Source organism: Salvelinus namaycush, chromosome 39 (genome assembly GCF_016432855.1).
Source record: "Salvelinus namaycush isolate Seneca chromosome 39, SaNama_1.0, whole genome shotgun sequence".
Taxonomy (NCBI): Eukaryota; Metazoa; Chordata; class Actinopteri; order Salmoniformes; family Salmonidae; genus Salvelinus; species Salvelinus namaycush.
In genome coordinates this window covers 6,467,219-6,486,968 of record NC_052345.1, presented here as the reverse complement: position 1 = coordinate 6,486,968, position 19,750 = coordinate 6,467,219, and the positions used below count along the sequence as shown (strand labels likewise).

The window sequence follows — 19,750 nt, the reverse complement described above, 5'->3', positions numbered from 1 at the left end:
CAGGGCGCAGTCCTTCACTAGTAGAGGTTAGTAGAGGAACCCACACTCTTGCCATGGACCAGAGCTAATAGATATATCCCTTTGTTTAATAAATGTCAAAGCAATACATTAAATATCACTAAATAAATGAATTCCATTGAAATATGATGTTAAAAGCACAAATTATTTGACTTTAAATAGCGTTCAAGTTTGGTTTTATTATGCTTCAGAACTGTCCCAGTCCTTGTCCATTAAAGTCCTATATGATCTATGGCAGGACGACAGTGCAACTTCTCATCCACTAGGTGTCAGTGTTGTACTGCAAGGCGTCGCCAGATGGATTACATTACTTCATTGTGTCTGCTCTGTGCATGTTGCCTACCTTCCCATATGATTAATGAACTTGTGAAGACTACATAAAGAGAACAGCCTCAATTAGTCGGTTGTCAAGTTGTCTGGATGTCCTTTGGGTGGTGGACCATTCTTGATACACACGGGAAACTGTTGAGTGTGAAAAACCCAGCAGTGTTGCAGTTCTTGACACAAACTGGTGTGCCTGGCACCTACTACTATACCCTGTTCAAAGGCGCATAAATCTTTTGTCTTGCCCATTCACCATCTGAATGGCACACATACACAATCAAAGTCTCAATTGTCTCAAGGCTTAAAAATCGTTCTTTAACCTGTCTCCTCCCCTTTATCTACACTGATTGAAGTGTATTTAACAAGCGACATCAATAAGGGATCATAGCTTTCACCTGGATTCACCTGGTCAGTTTATGTCATGGAAAGAGCAGGTGTTCTTAATGTTTTGTACACTCAGTGTATGTCTCATGCTCTGTGTACAATATGCATGGATCCACACACCAGGGACATTCTGTGGTCTTGGTTTATTATTATAGGATCCCACATCCCATTAACAAACACCTTAAAAGGAAGTGTGCTTGTATGTTGTACTTCCCCTTAGTCCTATTTTAAGACATTGTCATACTTTTCACACACACACACACACACACACACACACACACACACACACACACACACACACACACACACACACACACACACACACACACACACACACACACACACACACACACACACACACACACACACACACACACACACACACACACAGCAGATCCTGTTTGCCTCCACCTAGAGCAGATGCTTCCACATCCACACAGAAGAGAGACTGCTTGCTCCTTCAAAGATGCTTGTCTGTCGAAACCATCTCCCACTTTGGATATTTGTTCTGCTTATCTGTTATCTACAACTTTGGGGTAAGTACTTCGAATATGAATTTACTGACACTTATGTTGTAGATTTCAGTGTAAAGTAGTTGAGCTATTTCAGTTACAGAGATATTTCAATGATGTTTGGCATCAGTTTTGTCATCTTTATTTCCTGACAATTTAAGTAGTCTATTTGGTTGGGGTAATGTGATCCTAGATCACAGGAGGTTGGTGGCACCTTAATTGGGGAGGACGGGCTCGTGGTAATGACCGCAGTGGAATTAGTGGAATGGAATCAAATACATCAAACACATGGTTTCCAGGTGTTTGATGCCATTCCATTTACTCCGTTCCGGCCTTATTATGAGCCGTCCTCCCCTCAGCCTCCACTGTCCTCTATCTGTTTAGTGGAATGCAGTGTTTACTATTAGTGGGTCTCACACTTGACTGCTCCTCCCCAGATACAGTATCCTCAGACCTCCTCCTGGTCTCCCCCCCAACACCCTCCCTCACCCAGGCCTCCTCTGTAGGCAACACCGTCCTGGGGGCTGTGGTCCTGGTCTGTCGGGCCCCTGAGGGCCCTGGAGGGACCCTGTTCAGACTCCACCGGGTTAAAAAGCTGGTGGACACCATGACTTTCCCCAGTGAGACACAGGAGGCCCAGTTCACAGTGAGAGTGAGGGAGGATTCAGCCCGGGAGGTTCTATACTGCTGCCTGTATCAGAACAGCCAGGGGATGTATAGCCCATACAGCCACTATCTGACTCTGAAACAACAAGGTGAGATTTATAGTTTTATAGTGAGTTTTATATTTATGATTGATGATTTTGGATCAGGTAGTTGAGTATGTTGGAGCCGTGGATCTGGGACAGAAACTACTGCAAGCACCATGATCACTACAAATAATGATAATAATCTTTTTCTGTGATTTATTGTAATAGTACATGGAAATGCTATTTCAAAGTGAGAAACGGTTTAAAGCCACTGGTGGTGGAAGTCAATAAACACTCCCATCCGCTTCTCCACCACCACTGGCAAAACTGCCATAGGTGTTCTCAGTGGTTACGTGTGTGTGTGCTTGAATGTGTGTATCGTACTGTTACACCCTGCAGGTCATATAGAAACCACAAACATCAAGCTTGACAGTTAAGGCAGGAAGTGTGAATGACAACAGAGGGTAAACTTAAAATGGCAGTTCTCACATTACCTCAGAGACCGGATATACAGCTTCTGCTAAATAGTACACAATGCCTATAGACTACTATGCATTTGGTTTGATAAAGTTTATTACGAAAGTAACAAGCTCTTGAATTCATCTCCTTGGAGTTGAAAGGAAGCTCCCTTCTTGACTTTTCTTAAAGTAGGAAGACTTCACCATTACAACCCCTTTATAGCAAATCAATTAATCAATCAATCAAATGTATTTATGAAGCCCTTCTTACATCAGCTGATGTCACAAAGTGCTGTACAGAAACCCAGCCTAAAACCCCAAACAGCAAGCAATGCAGATGTAGAGGCACAGTGGGTAGGAAAAACTCCCAGGAAAGGCCAGAACCTAGGAAGAAACCTAGAGAGGAACCAGGCTATGAGGGGTGGCCAGTCCTCCTCTGGCTGTGCCGGGTGGAGATTATAACAGAATATGGCCAAGATGTTCAAATGTTCATAGATGACCAGCATGGTCAAATAATAATAATCACAGTGGTTGTAGAGGGTGCAACAGGTCGGCACCTCAGGAGTAAATGTCAGTTGGCTTTTCATAGCCGATCATTCAGAGTATCTCTGCCGCTCCTGCGGTCTCTAGAGAGTTGAAAACAGCAAGTCTGGGACAAGGTAACATGTCCGGTGAACAGGTCAGGGTTCCATAGCCACAGGCAGAACAGTTGAAACTAGAGCAGCAGCACGACCAGGTGGACTGGGGACAGCAAGGAGTCATCAGGCCAGGTAGTCCTGAGGCATGGTCCTAGGGCTCAGGTCCTGAGAGAGAGAGAGCGAGAGAGCGAGAGAGCGAGAGAGAGAGAGAGAGAGAGAGAGAGAGAGAGAGAGAGAGAGAGAGAGAGAGAGAATACTTAAATTCACACAGGACACATGATAAGACAGGAGAAATTCTCCAGATATAACAGACTGACCCTAGCCCCCCGACACATAAATTAATGCAGCATCTCCCTCTCTCCCCCTCTCCCTCTCTCTCTCTCTCCCTCTCTCTCTCTAGGTGTAGCCTCTCCTAGAGCTCCTCCTCCTCCTTCCCTCCCTCTCCTCCCACCCCTCCTCTCAGTTGATCCCGCAGGTGGTCAGGTGAAGCAAGGCCAGACGTTATCCTTCCACTGCTCTCTGCCTACTCCTCACTCCCAGCAGAGCCCTAAACCAGAGGCCTTCCTACTGCTGAGGACAGCTAAAGCGACTGGGCACTCCATGGGGAGCTCCATGGTCCACCCCCAGGCCTCCCTGGTGTCCCACTCCACAGCCCAGACCGGGGCCTTCCACCTGGGGCCCGTGAGGGGAGGCGAGGGGGGATCCTACACCTGCCTCTACCAGGTTACAGTGCCTCGTCAGGGACCGGCTAATTCAACCGCCAGTCATCCAGTTCTTGTCACGGTCACAGGTGAGAGATCTGGTTGAGGGGTGAAATTGCAACTAGACACTGATCTAATGTCAGTTATGTATTTTATTCCCAATGGTTAAGGTTAGAATTGTGTGTGAGAAAAATCTGATATCCATACTCTCTCTCCATCTTTTCTCTGGTGGGCCTGCCATCCCAGAGCTGTTGCCGGTGCCCACTCTCTCTCTCCAGAGCCAGGCTGGGGAGTGGGCCTTGGTGTGTACTGGTTCACCTGCCTTCCCTGGTGCTCGCTTCTCTCTATACCACCTGGGAAGTACCTTCCCTGATGCCACCCGTAGTGCCCCCGCTACCCGACATCGTGCCCTTTTTGCTCTCTCATCCCTGCCTGCCCAGGACGGCCCGTTGTCGGACCACTACCAGTGCCAATACAGTTCCCTGCTGGGAGCAGAGTGGAGCCACTCAGAGAGAAGTCCACTGCTGGCTGTGCCTAGAGTCATAGGTCTGCATCTCTCTGATGTCTGTGTCTGTCTGAGCCTGTGTGCGTCAACTCATACAACTCAAGAGGCAGCCTTTAATTATTTTTCACCTATAATGTCTGTCATTCTCTTCCAGACAAGACAACCATCTCCTCTCCCTCCTCACCAGGTAACTCACAGAGCCACTACAATCAACAAATCACCCTCTGACTGGGTATTGATATTAGACACAGTGTGGGCTTGATGTTTGGTATTGATGTTAGACACAGTGTGGGACTGATGTTTGGTATTGATGTTAGACACAGTGTGGGACTGATGTTTGGTATTGATGTTAGACACAGTGTGGGACTGATGTTTGGTATTGATGTTAGACACAGTGTGGGCCTGATGTTTGGTATTGATATTAGACACAGTGTGGGCCTGATGTTTGGTATTGATGTTAGACACAGTGTGGGCCTGATGTTTGGTATTGATATTAGACACAGTGTGGGCCTGATGTTTGGTATTGATATTAGACACAGTGTGGGCCTGATGTTTGGTATTGATATTAGACACAGTGTGGGCCTGATGTTTGGTATTGATGTTAGACACAGTGTGGGCCTGATGTTTGGTATTGATATTAGACACAGTGTGGACCTGATGTTTGGTATTGATATTAGACACAGTGTGGACCTGATGTTTGGTATTGATATTAGACACAGTGTGGGCCTGATGTTGGGTATTGATGTTAGACACAGTGTGGGCCTGATGTTTGGTATTGATATTAGACACAGTGTGGGCCTGATGTTTGGTATTGATGTTAGACACAGTGTGGGCCTGATGTTTGGTATTGATATTAGACACAGTGTGGGCCTTGATGTTTGGTATTGATTTAGACACAGTGTGGGCCTGATGTTGGTATTGATGTTAGACACAGTGTGGGCCTGATGTTTGGTATTGATATTAGACACAGTGTGGGCCTGATGTTTGGTATTGATATTAGACACAGTGTGGGCCTGATGTTTGGTATTGATATTAGACACAGTGTGGACCTGATGTTTGGTATTGATATTAGACACAGTGTGGACCTGATGTTTGGTATTGATATTAGACACAGTGTGGGCCTGATGTTTGGTATTGATATTAGACACAGTGTGGGCCTGATGTTTGGTATTGATGTTAGACACAGTGTGGACCTGATGTTTGGTATTGATATTAGACACAGTGTGGGCCTGATGTTTGGTATTGATATTAGACACAGTGTGGGCCTGATGTTTGGTATTGATATTAGACAGTGTGGGCCTGATGTTTGGTATTGATATTAGACACAGTGTGGGCCTGATGTTTGGTATTGATATTAGACACAGTGTGGGCCTGATGTTTGGTATTGATGTTAGACACAGTGTGGGCCTGATGTTTGGTATTGATATTAGACACAGTGTGGGCCTGATGTTTGGTATTGATGTTAGACACAGTGTGGGCCTGATGTTTGGTATTGATGTTAGACACAGTGTGGGCCTGATGTTTGGTATTGATATTAGACACAGTGTGGGCTTGATGTTTGGTATTGATATTAGACACAGTGTGGGCCTGATGTTTGGTATTGATATTAGACACAGTGTGGGCCTGATGTTTGGTATTGATGTTAGACACAGTGTGGACCTGATGTTTGGTATTGGTATTAGACACAGTGTGGGCCTGATGTTTGGTATTGATATTAGACACAGTGTGGGCCTGATGTTTGGTATTGATATTAGACACAGTGTGGGCCTGATGTTTGGTATTGATATTAGACACAGTGTGGGCCTGATGTTTGGTATTGATATTAGACACAGTGTGGGCCTGATGTTTGGTATTGATGTTAGACACAGTGTGGGCCTGATGTTTGGTATTGATGTTATACACAGTGTGGGCTGTTAGACACAGTGTGGGCCTGGTGCTGGGTATTTTTTGTGTTGCCTACTCTACAGAGGTAGGACCTTAATTTGATCACCCTGTTGCAGGAGAACTTTCCTGCAATGCAGGACATTTCAAATGTGTAATCCATTTGAGAGGATTCTGAAGTTTGTTGTTCCCACAGATTTTTCATTACGAAATGTTTTTCAACTTAATCTGGAAATTACAACAACATGTCCTGTTGCTGCAGGATTATTTTCCTGCTGTAGCAAACTGGCTCAAACTAAGATACTACATATGTATATGAGGGCTCGTTGATTGACAGGTGATATTGTCTTTCTGGTAGGGCTGACTGGTGTGGACTGGCCTCTGGTGTTGGGAAGTCTTTCTGTTGTGGTTCTGTTCTTCATTGTACTGGTGGGCGTGGGTGTGGCGGTGCAGAGGAAAGGTAATGTTACACCTGTTAACCTATACTCTGTTCCCAGAACAGTTTGTGCTCTCTTGTCAACCAGGAGCGGTTTACCTTAATAGGAGTTGGCAGGACAGCACAAACTGATCTGGGACCAGGCTAGTAAACCTTTAAAGAAATGTCCTTTACCATACACATTACACCTTTTCACTTTTTAATTCTCTTCTCTCATTTCTCTTCTCATTGTCCAGTTAAGGTAATAGCGGAAGAAAAGCGTAAAAGGTGGGTGTTGGATCCTCTATCTATGAGTTTCTAACCTTCGGAGAAGTACAGTAATATCATAGAGAATGAGATGTTTTAGAATAGTATTTCTAATAGTATTTCTCCCTTTAAAATAGTATTTATAGTAGTATTTCTCCCTTTAGAATAGTTTTCTAATAGTATTTCTCCCTTTAAAATAGTTTTCTAATAGTATTTATCCCTTTAAAATAGTATTTATAGTAATATTTCTCCCTTTAGAATAATTTTTCTAATAGTATTTCTCCCTTTAGAATAGTTTTCTAATAGTATTTCTCCCTTTAGAATAGTTTTCTAATAATATTTCTCTCTTTAGAATAGTTTTCTAATAGTATTTCTCCCTTTAGAATAGTTTTCTAATAATATTTCTCCCTTTAGAATTGTATTTTGAATAGTATTTCACCCTTTAGAATAGTTTTCTAATAGTATTTCTCCCTTTAGAATTGTATTTCTAATAGTATTTCTCCCTTTAGAATACTTTTCTAATAGTATTTCTCCCTTTTGAATAGTTTTCTAATAGTATTTCTCCCTTTAGAATAGTTTTCTAATAGTATTTATAGTAGTATTTATCCCTTTAGAATAGTATTTCTAATAGTATTTCTCCCTATAGAATAGTATTTCTAATAGTATTTCTCCCTTTAGAATAGTTTTCTAATAGTATTTCTCCTTTTAGAATAGTTTTCTAATAATATTTCTTTCTTTAGAATAGTTTTCTAATAGTATTTCTCCCTTTAGAATAGTTTTCCAATAGTATTTCTCCCTTTAGAATTGTATTCTGAATAGTATTTCACCCTTTAGAATAGCTTTCTAATAGTATTTCTCCCTTTAGAATTGTATTTCTAATAGTATTTCTCCCTTTAGAATACTTTTCTAATAGTATTTCTCCCTTTAGAATAGTTTTCTAATAGTATTTATCCCTTTAGAATAGTTTTCTAATAGTATTTCTCCCTTTAGAATAGTTTTCTAATAATATTTCTCTCTTTAGAATAGTTTTCTAATAGTATTTCTCCCTTTAGAATAGTTTTCTAATAATATTTCTCCCTTTAGAATTGTATTTTGAATAGTATTTCACCCTTTAGAATAGTTTTCTAATAGTATTTCTCCCTTTAGAATTGTATTTCTAATAGTATTTATCCCTTTAGAATAGTATTTCTAATAGTATTTCTCCCTATAGAATAGTATTTCTAATAGTATTTCTCCCTTTAGAATAGTATTTCTAATAGTATTTCTCCCTTTAGAATAGTTTTCTAATAGTATTTCTCCCTTTAGAATAGTTTTCTAATAGTATTTCTCCCTTTAGAATAGTATTTCTAATAGTATTTCTCCCTTTAGAATAGTATTTCTAATAGTGTTTCTCCCTTTAGAATAGTATTTATAGTAGTATTTCTCCCTTTAGAATAGTATTTATAGTAGTATTTCTCTCTCCTAGGGAGGGGGCTCTCCTATGGGCCAAGCTTCATTCTGAGGACCATGTTCTTGGTGAGTGTTTTTCAGTGAATAGAGTGATTCAATGATCTTATGTCTCATAATGCTTTCATGTAGTCATCATCACTGACATCCTTTTTTACATGATTTTATTTGTGTGTTATTGTTTTCCAGACCTTACCCTCAAACGTGTCAGCATTACCTCTCAGGTAAGGTCTCTCTCCAATTCAACTGAATATACTTTTTTTATTTATCTAAAAGGTAAACCTGCTCTCATTGACTTCCTTCACCTTTTGGACACCTAAGCAACAACCACACATCTGATAATAATACATCACAACTCTGTCTCTCTCTCTAATAGACTTTACTGACATGGAAAGTTAAATTACTTACATTGTCAAAATATACATACAGTATATAAAAAATTGAGTGATCAATAGCAATAACAATAGTAGTAGTGGAAATGGGATTACCATTAACAGCAACTACAACAACAATATTTTATGAGAATAGTATTACATTTAAGCAATGTTAGTAGACTAGTCTCAACCTGACTGAGAAGCCACATGGCATGGTATGAAAGGCAAAACAAAACGCGAAATATTATTGACATTACATTGCACTTTTCACTGGCTGACCCTCAGGTTGTGGGCTCCCTGAGTCTGTACCTAGTCAGTGTTTCCCTCAGTTTTTTTATCAGTCACAGTGGTCAGATAGTCTGCCACCATGTACTGTCTGTTTAGAGACAAATAGCATTGAAGTTTACTTTGATTGTCTTGTGGTGTCTTTCCAATAGGTGATATATTTTTTTTTGCTTTGTGATGATTTGGTTGGACCAGATTTTCTGAGTGCTGTCCTGAGGCTCTATGGGGTTGGTTTGGGTAGGTGAACTGAGCCTCAGAACCAGCTGGCTAAGAGGACTCTTCTCTTGTTTCATCTCTTGACATTGTAGAGCTGTGTGATGGAATGTTTTGGGGTCACTTGTTTTTAGATGGTTGTAAAATTTGATGGCTCTTTTATCTATTCGAATAAGGAGGGGGTATTGGCCCAATTCGGAGTTTTTCTTTGCACTTGCAATACAGTCTTGCAAATCTCTGCATGCAGTATTTCGATGGGATGTTTGTCCCATTTAGTGAATTCATTATTAGAGAGCAGATCCCATACTTCGCTGCCATATAGAGCAATTGGTTCTATAACTGATTGGAAAATTTTGAGCCAGATTCTAATTGGAATTTCGATTTTAATGTTCCTTTTAATGGCATAGAATGCTCTTCTAGCTTTGTCTCAGCTCGTTTACAGCCATGTGAAAGCTACCTGTGTTGTTGATATTTAGTCCTAGATACGTGTTGTTTTTGATGTGTCCTAATAGAACTGTGTCCAAATAGAATCATTATATTCAGGTTTTTTAGGTTAACTGTCAGAGCCCAGGTCTGACAGAACCTGTGCAGATGATCTTGGTGCTGGTGTAACCCCTCCTTAGTGGGAGACAGCAGCACCAGGTCATTTGCGTACAGCAGACACTTGATTTCGGGGTTGTGTACGGTGAAACCAGTTGCTGCAGATTCTTCTAATGTTTTTGCCAATTCATTAATGTAGATGTTAAATCGTGTTGGACTTACAGCCCTGTTTCACTCCATGTCCCTGAGAGAAGAAGTCTGTTTGCTTGTTGCAAACCGCATATTTGTTTTTAGTGTACATTGATTTAATAACATCATTATGTTTTCCCTCCAATACCACTTTCTATTAGCTTATAAAAAAATACTTGTGTGTCAAATTGAATCAAATGCTTTCTTGAAGTCGACAAAACACGAGTAGATCGTGCCTTTGTTTTGGTTTACTTGTTGGTCAATTAGTGTGTGGAGGGTGTAAATGTGGTCTGTTGTACACTTTTTAAATGTTTTATTCTGGCTTCTGCTCAGGACGTTGTGTTCATCAAGGAAATTACGTTGTCTACTATTTATGATACTGCAGAGAATTGTCCCCAAGTTGCTGTTAATGCAAATTCCTCAAATTATTTGGGTCAAATTTGTCTCCATTTTTATAGATTGGTCTGATCAATCCTTGGTTCCAAACATAGGGGGAAATGCCTGCAGTGAGGATAACATTGAAGAGTTTGAGTATAGCCCATTTGTATTTGTGATCTGTAAATTTGATCATTTCATTTAAAATACCATCAGCACCACCGGACTTTTTGGGTTGGAGAGTATATAGTTTTTCCAATAATTCTTCTTCTGTAGTTGGGGTATCCACAGGATTCTGATAGTCTTTGACTGCTGATTCAAGTATTTTATATTTTTCTTGTATATCTTTTTGTTCTGGGCCCTTTGTTATATTGCTGTAGAGGTTTGTAAAGGTGATTCTCCACATATCCCCATTTTGGAAAGCCAATTCCTCATGAGGTTTGTTTAATAATATTCAAATTCTCCCGGAAGTGGTTTGATTCTATGGATTCCACAATTACATCCAGCTGATTTCTAATGTGCTGTTGCTTTTTGTTTTTAGGGTGTGTTTGTATTGCTTCAGTGTTTCCCCATATTGAAGGCGTATATTTTTGTTGTCTGATTCTCTGTTTTGCATTAGATATATTTCTCAATGACTTTCTTACATTTTTGCAATCATTATCAAGCCATTTTTTATTATCTATTCTTTTTGGTTTGCTCTTATGTTTCTTTAGATTAGCCAAGGAGGCTCATTTGTCAAATATAAAGTTTCTGTTCCAAACTGCCAAATTTAATAGTGTCTAGTTCTTCTGCTGTTCTAGCAGTCAGGTCTCCACAGACCAGTACGTTGTCTTGGGCCTGAAAGTGACTAATCTCCCCCTGTAGAATGGAGAAACTCTCTTCATTGAGGTAGGGTGACTTTGAGGGGGGAATGTATGAGGCACAGAGGAAGACGTTTTTATCAGTTAAGATAGCCTCCTTGTTGATTGTGAGCATAGTAGCCTCAGCATGTGTTTAATGTTACTCATGTTGTTGGTGGGCTGGGCCAGTTGCTCCTCTCACAGTTTGTGCGTAGCATTAAACACATGCTGAGGGGGGTGGGGGGGGGGGTTAGGCCTCGTCTGGGTGGGTTTGAAGCTGGGCTGAGCTGGGCTGGTCTGTGCTACACTGGCTGTGGTGGGCGTTGAGGTTGGTGGTGCTGTGGCCGTGGCCGTGGCTGGGGGAGCCTGGGTGCTGGTCCGGGGTGTTGCCTTAGTGATCTCGGGGGGTGGAGATTGCTTCGCTGTTCCTGGGTGGAGAGGTCGGGCTGCGGTTTAAAGTGACGTTCTTGAGAGTCTTGGCAAGGATGGGGACTGTCTCCCAGTACAGGTGAACATGGTCCTAGAGACAGTCCAGATCGAGGGCGGGATGGTGGGCCAGGCGTACATTGGCGTTTATTCTTTGGATTGTGGCAGGGTGGAAGTCCTTCCTCTGTAGAAGGGTTGACACCACGATCCTTGAGTTGGGGAAGATTGCGGAGGTCTCTCTCGCTCTCATTTATGGGTTTTATCGGCATGGGAAACATATGTTAACATTTCCAAAGCAAGTGGAGTAGATCATTTACAGTAAAATGAACAGTAAACATTACACTCACAGAAGTTCCAAAAGAATAAAGACATTTCAAATGTCATATTATGTCTATATACAGTGTTGTAACAATGTGCAAATAGTTCAAGTACCAAAGGGAAAATAATGAAACATCAATATGTTTGTTTTCACAGTGGTGTTTGTTCTTCACTGGTTGCCCTTTTCTTGTCACAACAGCAGTGTGCACGTAGCCTGTCTTCTCTTGAGAACCAGGTCTGCCTACGACGGCCTTTCTCAATAGCAAGGCTATGCTCACTGAGTCTGTACATAGTCAAAGCTTTCCTTAAGTTTGGGTCAGTCACAGTGGTCAGCTATTATGCCACTGTGTACTCTCTGTTTAGGAACAAATTGTATTCTAGTTTGCTCTGTTTTTGTTGTTGATTCTTTCCAATGTGTCAAGTAATGATCTTTTTGTTTTCTCATGTTTTGGTTGGGTCTAAATGTGTTGCTGTCCTGGGGCTCTGTGGTCTCTGTCTGCCTCCCTACTGAACACAAGCACGCTTTGAGTAAACTTCTCATTACTGCTCCTCTGTGACCTGGGCCAGCCTGCACGGGCCCTCCTCCTCTCGTTAGCTGTAATCATCTCATTAATTAGCTTGATGAGGTGGACTTATTAAGCTAAACCCTCTCCCCAGACAAGGTGTTAGTATATGGGTTACCGTGGACAGAGTCAACGCAATGCTATCATCATGACTTCATGTGAAGCTATAATCCATAAGGGGAAACTGACTGTCTTTGGATACTAAGAGAATCTTCAGAAGGAAGTGTTTAGATTTTACGTAATGAAACCGCATTTGTGTGTTGCTTCAAAAGATAAAGGAAGTTTTCAAATTTGCCTTAGATGTGCTGTAATAATGAAACCGCTTGTGTGTGCAGGAATGGGGTAACGACGACAGCGCAGCAGAGACAGCCTTCAGCAGGTCCCCTCCATGGAGAACTCTCTCTACGTTTGGCAACACACCATCCTCTTGACCTCCTTCACCTCTCTCTCGTTCCCTCTATTCTCACTCGCTCTCTCTCTATTCCTTTTTCTGTCCATCTTCTTATGTCTCTCTCCCTGACCCTTCTTATCTCTATACAGTACATCTCTTCATGCTCCCTGTCCTTCTTTCTGATCTCTCGTTCTCTCTGTCACCTTTTCGTTCCCTCGCCATCCTTCTCTCTCTTTCTCTCTCCATCCTTTTTTCTCTCTCCATAAACCCTTTCCCTCTCTATCCGTCTCTTCTCTCTCTCCCTGAACCCTTACCCTCTCTATCCGTCTCTTCTCTCTCCCTGAACCCTTACCCTCTCTATCCGTCTCTCCTCTCTCCTTGAACCCGTTTCTTTTCTATCTATCTATATTAATTTATCTAAAAGGTAAACCTACTCGGACTTCCTCCACCTTTTGGACATCTAAGCAACAACCACACGTCTAATCATACATCACAACTCTCTCTCTCTCTCTATCTATCTATGGGAAACATGTTCTCTCTGTTTACATTTTTGGCTGAAAACCTAGCCGTGATTAGAGGAACAGAGAAGTACACATTTCCTCTAACATGTGTTGCATTTCACAAGTTTGCATTAGGTCACTTTCACTGAATCTTATTGAATTTCATAAGTTGTTTCATGTACATAAAATCTATTTTATAATAAAAGCTGTAATTTAATTCTAATCTAGCGGCTTCATGTGTTTGAGTGTGATGCATGTAGACTTATTTTCACTCTTTTCTGAAAGTAAGGCCACATGTAAAAATATGTGAAATTTCCCTTTATCCTGTCTGGGAAAGCGGAACCCCTCGCCAACAGCCAATGAAATTGCAGGGCGCCAAATTCAATACACAGAAATCTCATAATTCAAATTTCTCTAACATACAAGTATTAGACACCATTTTAAAGATAAAATTCTCATTAATCCAACCACAGTGTCCGATTTCAAAAAGGTTTTTCGGCGAAAGCAGAACATATTATGTTAGGTCAGCAACTAGTCACAGAAAGCATACAGCCATTTTCCAACCAAAGAGAGGAGTCACAAAAAGCAGAAATAGAGAAAATTAATCACTAACCTTTGATATTCTTCATCAGATGACACTCCCGGGACAACATGTTACACAATGTTTTGTTCGATCAAGTTCATATTTATATCCAAAAACCTCAGTTTACATTTGGCTTTGCCTCCAAAACATCCCGTGAATTTGCACATGTGCTGAGCCACATCAATTTACAGCAATACTCATGATAAACATTGATAAAAGATACAAGTGTTATTCACAGAATTAAAGATATACTTCTCCTTAATGCAACCGCTGTGTCAATATTTTTAAAAAACTTTACGGAAAAAGCAAACCATGCAATAATCTGAGTACGGTGCTCAGACAACAAATCAAGCCAAACAGATATCCGCCATGTTGGAGTCAACAGAAGTCAGAAATAGCATTATAAATATTCACTTACCTTTGATCTTCATCAGAATGCATTCCCAGGAATCCCAGTTCCACAATAAATGTTTGATTTGTTCGCTGAAGTTCATCTTTATGTCCAAATACCTCCATTTTGTTAGCGAGTTTAGCCCAGTATCCCAAATTCATGACGCGCGATCACTAGGAGCAGACAAAGTCAAACAGTTCCGTTACAGTCCGTAGAAACATGTCAAACGATGTTTAGAATCAATCTTTAGGATGTTTTTAACATAAATCTTCAATAATGTTTCAACCGGAGAATTCCTTTGTCTTCAGAAATGCAATGGAACGCAAGCTAAATCTCTCACGTGAACGTGCATGGTCAGCTCATGGCACTCTGGGAGAGACCTTACTCAATCCCCTCTCATTCGCCCCCACTTCACAGTAGAAGCATCAAACAAGGTTCTAAAGACTATTGACATCTAGTGGAAGCCTTAGGAAGTGCAATATGACCCCATAGACACTGTGTATTCGATAGGCCAAGAGTTGAAAAACAGACATCATTCAAACAGTTTCAGAAACTTCAGAGTGTTTTCTATCCAAATCTACTAATAATATGCATATATTAGCAACTGGGACTGAGTAGCAGGCAGTTTATTCTGGGCACGATTTTCAGAGTATTCATTTGTCCAACAATTTTTTTTACATTGAAGTTCCTTGAAAGTGACACTAGAGGGCACTCTCCATGAAGAGTTAGTACTTTTACAGCGATAGCATCTCTTTTACAATTTGTCAGTTGGAAATTATTGAACATGCATCAGTTCAGCTCCACCTCACCAATTTAATGTCTCACCCACAGTTATTGTCAGTGGAAAAACTTAGAGAGGGCCAGGTTACAGCAAACCCTAGAGCTCTGGAACAATGTGTTCACAATAAATACAGGAGTGGAAACCACATATTGTTATGTATTATTATCAGATGTGTGGTTGTTGCTTAGATGTCCAAAAGGTGGAGGAAGTCAATGAGACACACTGCTAGACCGATACTGAGCGATAGCACAAAGCATTACTAAAGGTAGAGAGAGGAGAGAAGTATTATGGTGATACATCACTGATACTTGTTTATGAGTTTCTATTACAGACTATAAATCACACAAGTAATAGTAGCATCATTGTACCGGTGGCAATTGGTCAGAAAGGATACTCTGTATGACTCCTAGTTGTATAAGTTGGACAGGGTTACATGGGGTCGCTGCTAGCCGGACCTGTGAGTTACAGGTGGCCATGAGATAAGACTTCAGGAGATAAGAGCTGCTAACGATGCCTGCGTCCCAAATGGCACCCTATTCTTGATATATTGCACTACTTTTGACCAGGGCCCATAGGGCTTTGGGCAAAAGTAGTGCACTGCATAGGGAATAGGGTACCCACTAATCCAGCGCCACTGTTCAAGCCAAAGGCTGCTCTCTGTTCAAAACACTCCACATGAATATGAGTTAATGGATGACCTGGGCACCCTATTTCTTCACTGTAATGCTTCACTGTAAGTATATAGCCTACTATATGGGGACACACGTCACCCTATGGGGCCTGGTCAAAAGTAATGCACTACATATAGGGAATAGGGTACCATTTTGGATACATCCCAGGAGTTTTTGTCGTATGAATATGTAACTGCCCATGATGGATTGAATAAGTGATGTGAATGTTGAGCACAAATCTACAATCCCTCAGGTCAGGACAAAGGATGTTGTTTCAGCAATAACCACTGGCTTATTGCCTGGAAGGAAGCAGAAATATCATTGTTTTAAAGGTGTCTGGAAATAGAGATTGTACAGTAGGACCACTACACCCTTGCTGAGCATCGATCATCACATTCCTGAAAGATACATGTCATTTATTTAGGGTCAACACCGATGCTTTTTTCACACGTCGTGCTAACCCTGTCAATACCGTGATTTTCACATGGTCCTTTATAGCACAGTTCCAGCCACTATGTTGGATGAATAACCAGGCCAGCTCAATAAAGCTCTGCTCGGTAGTGTGAAAAGAGTACGACCCTCCCTCTTCAACCATAAGACATTCAGCAGCTCTAAGAGTACAGTCCTCCCTCTTCAACCATAAGACATTCAGCAGCTCTAAGAGTACAATCCTCCCTCTTCAACCATAAGATATGCAGTAGCTCTAAGAGTACAACCCTCCCTCTTCAACCATAAGATATTCAGTAGCTCTAAGAATACGGCCCTCCCTCTTCAACCATAAGCTATTCGGTAGCTCTAAGAGTACGACCCTCCCTCTTCAACCATAAGATATTCAGTAGCTCTAAGAGTACCACCCTCCCTCTTCAACCATAAGATATTCAGTAGCTCTAAGAGTACGACCCTCCCTCTTCAACCATAAGCTATTCAGTAGCTCTAAGAGTACAACCCTCCCTCTTCAACCATAAGATATTCAGTAGCTCTGCGTGTTTTACTAACTGAAGTGTTTCATTCATTTCGCTGTTCTGCCAGGTATCAAAAGAACAGAGCACACACCCACACAGGGCATGCAAAACTCCCATTCATCTAGAACACACACACACACACACACACACACACACACACACACACACACACACACACACACACACACACACACACACACACACACACACACACACACACACACACACACACACACACACACACACACACACACGCCTGTGAGTAGGGACTATTACTGGTGTCGTACACCTGGTATCTGTATGGTGTTTGTCAGCATACCTGACTATTGTAGGCTACTGTATGATAACAATGCCCCACCCAGCCCTAGTAGGCCATGCATACAATAGGGAAATAAGGTTTTACATGACTCCTTGTAAATGAATGGGAGATGAAAACTGAACTTTCGCCCCACCTTTCCCATCTCAGTGAAGAAGGCACACTGTGTTTACTGGCATGTTGGGTTACAAAACACACATATACAGTACACACACGCACATGCACACACACAACTCTCTGATTATTCTGTCCTTGCCACAAAGACCCATCACAACAGGCCTACTAATCCACTCAACACCTTCACACCACAATGCTACAGTCATGCATTCACGCTGCAGGATGAATGATTTGTCAAGGTAAAACTCAGGCTTGTATAAAGCTGCTTTGGTTGGAGATTTGCGGCTACAGAAATGATTATCAAAGGCATAGTTCAGATAGATCTTGTAATATTTTGTTCATCAGTCCATTCATTGGGCCCCAGTAGTGTGCATTTCATTGTCAGCAGTCAAGTTTTTCAGATAGAGCACTTTTAGTACAGACTCAGAGAAATGTTCAACTCTATACTGTATCCCTTCATATGGTGGTATCCACACTTCATTGTCCAGGTGTCATCATTAAAGTATGTGGTGAGGTGTGTCTGATTTATTCTTGATATTGACGTTCTGTCAGGTGATATATCATTTTGATGTTCTATATGAACAGTTAGGTTGATGTTCCATGTGACTTGGCATCGTACAATATTACTCAGATAAAATGTGTGTATTATGAATGAGTTGTTATACAGATAATCTTGCTGGGTAATCGTGTACGTGTCATATTATTAATTTTGCGCACCGCCAGCCAGCGTTGCTATGGCAGCACCAATGACAGACACCCCATAATGTTTGCCAGCACCAATGGGCTGCGTCCAGTCAGAGTGGAACTGTTGAATTATTAAAAGGAGAGATTGGGGAGGTCACTAAAAACGTGATCTTCAGGTCTTATGATCTCACCTGTGTGGGTCAGTGGATGGTTTAGTGAGCGTGTGATTTTATTGATTTTATTTAACCTTCATTTAACCAGGCTAGTCAATTAAAAACCAATTCTTCTTTATAATAATGGCCTGGGAAGAGGTAAAATGCCTCCTGTGGGGCCGGGGGAGAAAAAAAGACCTGGAAGACAAAACAAACAGAAGACACTGGCAACAGAACAGCACAACTAAAACAGCAAATAAACAGTGGATGGGTGTGTGAAGTGAAACAACATTCTTCCTTACATAAGGAAACGCAAACCAGTGACAGCTAGGAACTGCCACATGTCTCAACAACCTGTTCATCTATTTGTCCTTTGAACTCCTCCAGACACCAGGTCCTGTAGTGTTAGGTTGGCTTGGAGGGAATTCCAACACCAGGGGGCTGAAAAATCAAACAACCTTTTTCCATGCTTGGTTCTAATTTTCAGGACTCTTAGCATAAAGCAAGATAGAGATCTGAGCTTGTATGAGTTCTCATTTTGAGCTGGAAGAGAGGATAGATAAAATGCCAGTTTTCCTAAAATGGTCTTCTGAATAAGAATCTACCAGTGTTTGTGTTGCCAAAGATGTCCACCCGACAACACTAGAGATCACAATGGTGAGTTAGATGTCTCTGATTGGTGACAAAAACGAAGGGCTGCATGACACAGAGTCAAGAACCTTCAGTGTAGAGCGTGAAGCTTGCTCATAAATAGTATCACCATAGTCCAACACAGAGAGAAATGTACAACGAATCAACTCCTTTCTGGCAGCAAAGGAAAAACAAGCTTTGTGTCGGTAGTAAAACCCAAAACGCAGCTTGAGTTTCCGGACAAGGTTCTCTACATGAGTGGTGAAGCTCAAATTCTCATCCACCCAAACTCCCAGATATTTGTATGTCTCCAAGGAATTAATTAGATGGTTTTCAGTGTTTATTATTGGAAAATACCATACACGTTTTAGAGGAATTCAGAACAAGCTTCAAATTAAACAGATTCTGTTGAATGATGTTAAAACAGGTTTGAGCTTTTTCAAAAGCCAAAGTCAAACTGCTGCCACTTGAATAAGGAACAGTGTCATCCGCATAAAAATGTACATCAGCTGTCTCAATATGTCTCCCAATTTAGTTGAACTACAGACAAACAACAGGGGACCTAAAACGTATCCTTGAGGCACAACTTTACGGCACAGAGCGCAGAAGATGTACAGTGCATTTGGGAAGTATTCAGACCCCTTCTCTGTTTCCACATTTTGTTACATTACAGCCTTATTCTAAAATTAATAAAATAAATAAAAATTCCTCATTAATCTACACACAATACCACATAATGAAAAAGTGAGAACAGGTTTCTAGAACTCAGGTGTATCCTGTTTCGATTGATCATCCTTGAGATGTTTCTACAACTTGATTGGAGTCCACCTGTGGTAAATTCAATTGATTGGACATGATTTGGAAAGACACACACCTGTCTATAAAAGGTCCCACAGTTGACATATCATGTCAGAACAAAAACCAAGCCATGAGGTCGAAGGAATTGTCCGCAGAGCTCCAAGACAGGATTGTGTCGAGGCACAGATCTGGGGAAGGGTACCAAAACATTTATGCAGCATTGAAGATCCCCAAGAACACAATGGCCTCCATTATTCTTAAATGGAAGAAGTTTGGAACCACCAAGGCTCTTCCTAGAGTGGTCCGCCCGGCCAAACTGAGCAATCAGGGAGGTGACCAAGAACCCGATGGTCACTCTGACCGAGCTCCAAAGTTCCTCTGTGGAGATGGGAGAACCTTCCAGAAGCTCAACCA

General features: G+C 41.4%; 1 protein-coding gene across 1 annotated transcript; it reads left to right on the top strand.

Moving 5' to 3' along the window:
• Nucleotides 1–1,163: 1,163 nt before the first annotated feature.
• Nucleotides 1,164–13,005, top strand: LOC120032988. The gene is made up of 10 exons (XM_038979272.1): nt 1,164–1,262; nt 1,676–1,993; nt 3,424–3,813; nt 3,971–4,270; nt 4,384–4,416; nt 6,469–6,570; nt 6,783–6,813; nt 8,258–8,307; nt 8,428–8,462; nt 12,696–13,005. The coding sequence occupies exons 1-10, from the start codon at nt 1,193–1,195 to the stop codon at nt 12,789–12,791; spliced, it is 1,425 nt and encodes a 474-aa protein (XP_038835200.1). The 5' UTR covers nt 1,164–1,192; the 3' UTR covers nt 12,792–13,005.
• The last annotated feature ends 6,745 nt before the right edge of the window (nt 13,006–19,750 follow it).

What these genes read in the sequence shown, in the direction of transcription:
- LOC120032988 (XM_038979272.1), top strand. Translation starts at nt 1,193, where the DNA reads ATGCTTGTCTGTCGAAACCATCTCCCACTTTGGATATTTGTTCTGCTT. An exon ending in GGCTGTGCCTAGAGTCATAG is followed by an intron (nt 4,271 to 4,383) that starts GTCTGCATCTCT and finishes ATTCTCTTCCAG; the next exon opens with ACAAGACAACCATCTCCTCT. An exon ending in TTCTGAGGACCATGTTCTTG is followed by an intron (nt 8,308 to 8,427) that starts GTGAGTGTTTTT and finishes ATTGTTTTCCAG; the next exon opens with ACCTTACCCTCAAACGTGTC.